The sequence below is a fragment of the Populus nigra genome, chromosome 16 (assembly GCF_951802175.1).
Source record: "Populus nigra chromosome 16, ddPopNigr1.1, whole genome shotgun sequence".
In the NCBI taxonomy this organism is placed as follows: Eukaryota; Viridiplantae; Streptophyta; class Magnoliopsida; order Malpighiales; family Salicaceae; genus Populus; species Populus nigra.
This window is the reverse complement of record NC_084867.1, coordinates 7581081-7588675: the sequence shown is the minus strand read 5'-3', so window position 1 is coordinate 7588675 and position 7595 is coordinate 7581081. Positions and strand designations below refer to the sequence as shown.

The 7595-nt window shown below is 33.0% G+C and overlaps 1 protein-coding gene across 1 annotated transcript; it reads right to left on the bottom strand.

Annotated features, from left to right (window-relative positions):
- Window positions 1-306: 306 nt before the first annotated feature.
- On the bottom strand, window positions 307-2631 carry LOC133676330 (transcription factor TCP5-like). The gene is made up of 2 exons (XM_062097994.1): window positions 2310-2631; window positions 307-1834 (listed from the first exon to the last, which is right to left on the bottom strand). Exon 2 carries the CDS (start codon window positions 1770-1772, stop codon window positions 639-641), a length of 1134 nt encoding a protein of 377 aa, XP_061953978.1. The 5' UTR covers window positions 1773-1834; window positions 2310-2631; the 3' UTR covers window positions 307-638.
- Window positions 2632-7595: the final 4964 nt, after the last annotated feature.

Below are 7595 nucleotides of genomic sequence, written 5' to 3'. Positions count from 1 at the left end.
TCCAAACTATCAATATAAGGGCTAAACACTCAGCCATCCACTTCCAATTTGTAGCTCGTCGCACCCTAAGATAAATGATGCAAAATTGGGTCTAGCTGAAGGAAAGAGGCCTTGGAGAAAAGATGTAAAAATTGATCATAAGAGCGAAAGTACAGGAGCAATATGCTATAATGTTTCTGCAACTCAAATATGTAAAATCCAAAGGTTGTAACTCAAAGCGCATCATACTTGGTTTTCGTTTAAGTAATAACTTTTACAGAAACTTAAAAGAACTTAGGTTATATATATATGGACAAAACTACTGTCTGCAAAATAAATACTTGTATATAAAACTACAGAAAATAGAAGTGTCTGGTGTCTTACTTGTATCGTCATATATAGCTTGAATCCGCGTACGGATATATAGGAAATAATTCATGTTGCAAGGTAGCATCTTACAACGTTTGATTGCATGTGTCTCCAAGATGTTTAGAGGGTAACACAAGAGAACATAATAATGTGATAGCTCGATGAGCTTTAAACTCTCATACTGTACTCTGATCACTTGACCACCTGCTGAGGTACATGTTTATAAAGTCTGCCTTCAACATCCATCATTGAACCAAGTAAAGAAAAAACCAAGCCATGCAGGGTGATATTTATGATTCTGTATTATCTTCATCAGGATTGCTTTCCTTATTATTTTGCAAACGAAGAAGCCCAGGATTTAGATTCAAGGAAGAAGGTTTTGTTGTTGAGCTCATTGTCAGAGAAATCGGTAAGATATGCTGTGACGAACTTGAGCTCAATAATTGGAAATGGTTCATATCTCTGGACTCATTCTCTGAGGGAGTGGTAACACAAGGAGGATAGGATGGAAAGAGTGGTGGCATTGGTGGAGGTGGGCAGAAAAATAATTGAGAGCCAGAAGAGAGAGGCAGTGATGATGGGGTGTCCAAGGAATTTTCTGTTTGGGAGAGAAATCCATGGCCTCCAAATTGTGTGGATAGAGATAAATTTGAAGCATCCCAATGATTGGAGTTGAAGGGCACAGTAGGATTGTATAGCAAGCTTGGTAAGGAAGAATGATTGGCTAAAGGAAAGAAATTTTGAGCGGGGACCTGTCCAATAGTACTGTAACTTCCAATTTCTCCATCTTCATTTGTTTTGATCGACTTTCCTTTCTCATTAATAGTGTGAACTTGCTTGCTTTTTGCTCTTATTGAAGCTTCTATATCCCTGCTATAGCTTGATTTTGGCATAGTAGTACTACTGTTTTGCACCTGCCCATCAAGACCAGCAGTACTAGTACCGATCTTTATCCCTAATGAATGAAATCCTACGTCCTTGATAAACGTAGAATTGGGATCAAAAAAGGGAGATGCAATATTTGATTGATGAGAAAATAGCATTGGCTGGTGGAATTGACCAAACCCTGGAGGCATCTGAAGTGGAGGCAACTTATCGATATCATTTTTAGTGGCATCAAGCAACCAATCTATTACCTTGCTAGGCTGACTAAGGCCAAGCCTATCTTGAAGATCATATAACTGAATGGCTGTGGGTACAGAAAGCCTAATTCGCCGGTCCCTCAGTCCCCTCACTGTGCAAACCTTGCTATGCCTATCTTTTCCTCCAAAAGACCGGGAGACGCGAACAATCCTTGGATTTCTAAATGCTGACCATTGTCTTGATGAAGTGGATGATGTTGCCTTGGAAATCTTGTCGGCCTCACTGCCGCCGCCACCTGCTTGTTTTCCTTGCAAATCCATATCTCTTGAATTTGAAATCATCTTACCTTGATTCTCGATCACATTATTGAGTATGTAGTACTTATGCAAGGTAGCATCTACGTCTGATCAATCAGTAGTACATTAACACCATCAGTTACTCTGAAAATCTAATTATTTTCACAATCCATAAAGAAGAAATATATTTCTTTATCAATACAAAGATGAAATAAAGATGAAAGATGTTTCTCAGACATTAACAATACTATATATGCAATTGCAGGAAAGAATTTAGTGCATCGAAAACCTTTTTCCCTTTTTTCTTTTTTTGGGTATGTTATTTGAAATTCAATAAAAACTTGAGAACTATCATGTATAAGGATTCTCTGAAGTAGTAGTTGAATTGAATCTAGGGTTGAGTTGAACATGGAGACAATGGAAATCTAAATTTTACATTTATACAGTATCACTGTCCCTCATATATGGAGATGAAATCAATCAAAAGAGAGCAAGAATTATATGGAAATAACAAACATATATTTGGAAAAGTTTACCATGAATATATCGCCAATTTTAGGAATATACGAGAGTTTAACTTACATCAAGCAGGAAACTGTAGGCTTCCATATATATCTGTTCAGCTTGGCTAGGGAGGAAGAGGAGGGGCAATCAGAGAAGACAACACAGCACCATCTGAGAGTCCTTTCTTTAATTTAACGACCTAGCTTGTGTGGGGGAGGTTCTATTAAACTTGCATCAAATTTATTTATTTTTGCGATTAATTTGTCAAGAATATATATCTACCTTGTTTGCATAAACTCCTAATTTTGAGAAAGAACCACAAAGATGCTGGAATTTTACCAAGCCATGCTTTATGGAATGCATATTAGGGATAAAAAGGTGTGTATGGCACATTTGTGGCCATGTGATGTCCATGTAGTGTCAAAATGTTTTTTAGCTGAATGGTTAGGATGTTCTTGAACTATTTTGGATATCAGTACTGAACATTAAGTTATTCTTCAAATTATCTTAAAAACGCATTGTCCACCTGTTGTATTTAGAAGAATTTAATCAAATTTTATAGATTTTGGCCTCAAAGTTTAAACTAAAAAAAAAAAAATTTTCCTTAACCATGAGGCCAACCCCTTGAGGTTTAATAAAGCAATTTTATTAGACTTAATTAGTTATATATGTAAAAAAAAAATTAATTAAAGTTTATTATGAGTTAATTTTCATGGGGACCATCCAACACAAAATAGAAAAAGAGGGCTTATGCTTTATTCACAACTACAAATAGCTAGCTTTTTAATGCATGCCTAGCTGGATAAAAATAAAGCACGCTATTGAACCATTATTTTTTACATTAATTTACTGTATTATTATCATTTTTTTTTTGACAAATCAGTATATATTTCCAATTTTGGGTTATATATTTAATGATGAGTTGAATATTTTTATTCAAATAGAAACAAATTTGCAGAGAGTGGGATGTTTAAGCTAAATGACACTACTTAATTTAACATTGGTAATCTTATGGTATTTATACAGTAATCTTTTATTTAAAAAACTTAAGTTATAATTATCTCAATAAAAAAACTTAAATTGTCGAATAAGGTTCCAAAATGACTTTATGTATTATTTTCTAATATACTTTTTAAAATGAAAACTCTTTAGATTTGAATCTAATATAGTTTCATTATTATCTTATGTTTTTTTTATCTATTTTTTAACGAGAAATAATTAAGATATTAAGATTTAAACTCATGATCATTTTATTATTAAAATTTTAATACCATGTTAAACAACTCCACTCATCCGGGATGCATGAAAGGAAAGGTAACCATTTCAACATAAAGCTTAAGAAGTTAGATATAACTTCCTGCTATAATTTCATATTATTCTCCACCCATAATTCATTATTAGAATTAAATCCAATGTGATTTTTATTAATTAATTACGTTATGATCAGAGTTACTATTAGATAAGTCATAGTCATGGGGCTTAAAAAGTTGTGGTGCATGCTACGGAAGTTTCATCAGCTGGATTAGGTGGTGCATAGCTAGCTATCTGCCCTTAGAGGAGGGACCAATGTAGGTTCTTTAAAGCATCTACACCCAGTAGCAATGAAGGACCACACGGCAGAGAGATATGCACTGCAGATCCAAGCTAGTTGAAGCTATACAGTAAGTACTCAAAGAAGTTTAATTTCAATTAGCTTAACTTCAAAATTAAATCAACATGGATTGCCCGTTATGCACGTGTGTGATCTTCTAATACTGATGGATATTCCTGGATAATGAAGAGAAACCAGCAACAAGGGCATGTCCGCCTTGGGCAACCAAAATTAAATGGAAGAGTACTGTTTAGTTAATTGAGCAGCCATTAACTATCTAAATTAACAGCCTCAAATTAAAAGTCTAATTTAGTTCTAGGGTTTGGTAGAAAAAAATATCGGTAGGATGAATCGATATATAATAAATGTTGGTGTAATTAATTTTATGTTACTGATCTCTTAATTATACTTCTTGCACAATAACTCCCAGAAATCAAAACTCAAACTCATCAACATGCATATGGATATTATATAGACACCAGAGAGCTGCAACTTCTCTTCGTTCCGATCAGCTGCGTACCTTAACAATCTAGAAAATGTCACCCTCACCGAAATTATTGAGCTCTAATGGACTGCTTCTGTTGCACCAGTCAAAAGCTGAGCTCTGCTTTATATCATTATCGTATCGAAACAAGAAACCCTAACAGTATGAACCCTAAATATATAATAACCCTAAAATCAAACTTGCCCTCTTCTGCTTTCAAGAACAGCTCAACAGCCAGTAATTATCAAAAGGCTAGCTACCCCATTTCTGATACCAAGCAAATTAAAAACAAGCTCATCATTTATGTTGTAGCTAGGCCATCGAGAATGATAAGTATCCATTAACTTGAAAGTTCAATGGATACGAACCCAATTGCAGTTAAGCGTACGGAGAAAACATAGTTCCTTATTTTACGAAGCAGTAACAAGGCTGTGGTGAATTATTGCCATTGATGTCTTAGGGTTCTTTTAATTTCATGTAGGAAGAGAGAGAGAGATATGTCTCTTACTCTCTGAGAACAAGCAGAAAATTATGTGGGCATCACGAGAAACAGTTTCATTGTTCTGATTCCCACCCTAGACTGCAAAGTTATGGTCCCCGGCTGGATAAAAAGACAGCCACTGTTGTTAGTTTGTTCATCAAGTGATTAACCCTAATAAGATTTTCTGTGTGATAGGTACGTATGTATCAAGCTTTCACCCAATAGTTTAATGGTAAAGATGACATTGTTTTATTGAGTCGTGAAATTTAAGGTTAGTTGCAAAATTGCCCTAAAGTTAATACCCTTCATTAATTCGAGCAGCAATCAAATTCTTCCTTAAAGTAACCTGATGGTTCCAACGTCGCCCTTCCACCCCATCTCTCTTACAAATAGTAAACAGAACTGCCAAATAACTCATGAGCAGCACCTTTGTTTTATTAAGTCTACAAATTCAAGGGAAAACAATCTAAAATATGCAATTCCATCCTTATATCAAACAATTAACTGTACATTTTCCTCTATTTCCCTTACTTAATAAAACACTAATTTGCATGTCACGTCATACGTTTGATGATCTTGTTAATTGTTTGTAGCAGACTCTGTGGGAAGAGTGACACTGAAAGTGTTAAATAGTGTTAAGGACATAATTGATTATATCCAGATTGATTAGGGATAATATTGTGAACTAGGTCCTTCAATTTAAAAACCCTAGAAAAGACATCCCAGCAAGACTATAGGAAACTAAAAAGATTTGGTGGTGTGGAGATATTCAAGATTGTTTCGGGAAACTAATTGAGATAAGCATTTGTAAGCCAAAAGATCTTAAATTCTAGAATTATTGCACGTAGAAACATGAAGATATTTCTTAAAATTAAATATCCTGGTATTTTATATTAAGCTAATTAATATTTTATTTTATTTTTTTATAATACATACTGTGTGTTTTGTTTTTTTAATGATTACCAAGTAAATTTATTAAGCTAGTCATTTAGAAGATGGAGATTCAGCAAAACAAAGAAAAGATAAAACAATAATTAAAGTGGAAAAGCAACATTATAAGTTATAGGCACTAATTACTCATTATCACTATACACTCTCTATTTCTTTAAGAAATCCATACCAATATAAATGAAACTATATTTATAGAAACAAATCCAAGATGCAGCCTTGTAAAAGAGTAGATGGAGAACATTTTCAAATCCAGAATGATAACCCCAAATATATATGAAATTGTTCCTAGTATGCCAAATTATTCCATGGAAGAATCATTGCCACACCTTTCTCGAAAACTTTCTATTAATCAATCCTTGCCATTGTTGAAACAAATCATCCAAGGAATGAGGTATGCATCATGAATTGCCTCACGAGCTAACTATTTTATTCCAGAAACTCCAAGATACCAGACAAAGAATTGATTTGTAGTTTCTAACCTAGAATTACAAAATGGACTTATATTTTCCTGCATCATGATAATTGTTTTTTACAAAAAATAAGCGAGTGCATAACTTGTTATGCGTTGATAATCATAATATTATCTCAATTTTTTTTTTTTAAGGAGAACGCATTCCAAATGATTGTATTATATGTCTTCAAACCTAGGTAAATAAGTATATCAAGAATAATAAAACATAACTTAACATGTAGTGTTCTTTACCATCTAAAGCCTAAATTTTTCTACCTTTTTTTATGTTTGTGAAGGTCAATGTCATTAATAGTATTCATCATACTACGAAGGTGATCTGTATTATTGTTTCTAATGCATTGATTCCATTTTAGATTCCAATATCAATAACCATCATCTCCAAACCCTATACTATTCATAGTATTAAGTTATTGAGCTGACATTTGATATAACTAAGGATTAAGTTAGAAAAAGACTTGTCATCAACTCAAATATCATCCCAAATCTAAAATGTATTACTCATCTCTACTTTAAATCTAAAGCTATCTTTTAGAACAAAAGAAGATTGATCACTAAAGTTAAAAGTAGAGAAAATACTTGACCAAATAATATATAGATGTTTTGAAAACAAAGGCATACCATTTTAAACTTGTGGCTTATACTTGTTGTTGATGAAATCTTCCCAGCCTTATTTGTTTCCTGACCTTAATCACAAAATGTTGTGATGTTACGGTCGTACAAATTAATTACCATAACTTAAATAAGCAAGATAGTATAGAGCAAGTAAGGGGTTGATCCCACGAGAAAGGTTTAGTTTAGATTTTTATGCTATATGATATGCAACTGAAGGGGATTGTGAAGTTATCTATATTATGCTATAGCAAACAAAAAGAAACAATCAATGCTAAATCAAAGAAAACTAAAATTTATCAAGAAAACAAACCTTAGTCGTAAGTAAACGTCCACCTATAAAAATCAAAACTGATCATGGAAACAAAACATTAATTTATACTCTTGAATACTTATCTTTTCTTACATTGATTAGTTAATTGATCCACTGTATAACTAATCATAACCATCAAACAACCACAATGTTTGCACTAATAATTTAATTCAATGGCAGCCTTAAGAACTAAATAAATTGATTAATCTAGACAACATAATTATCGGTAGTTCATGTTTAATTTGTTCGAATGTTCCCCCTAAAAGTAATAACGTAGATCCGCCATAATTATTAAACTCAGTTGTTACACAAGTTTATATACCATAACTCTAGTTTTGATAGCAAACTTAGCAATAGATTGCTTACAATAATAACTTAGAGTCCGCTCTAACAATTAAAATAAACAATCCTAAAAAATAAGCATAGGAAAACTAACATATTTATTCATCATATAAACTGAAAA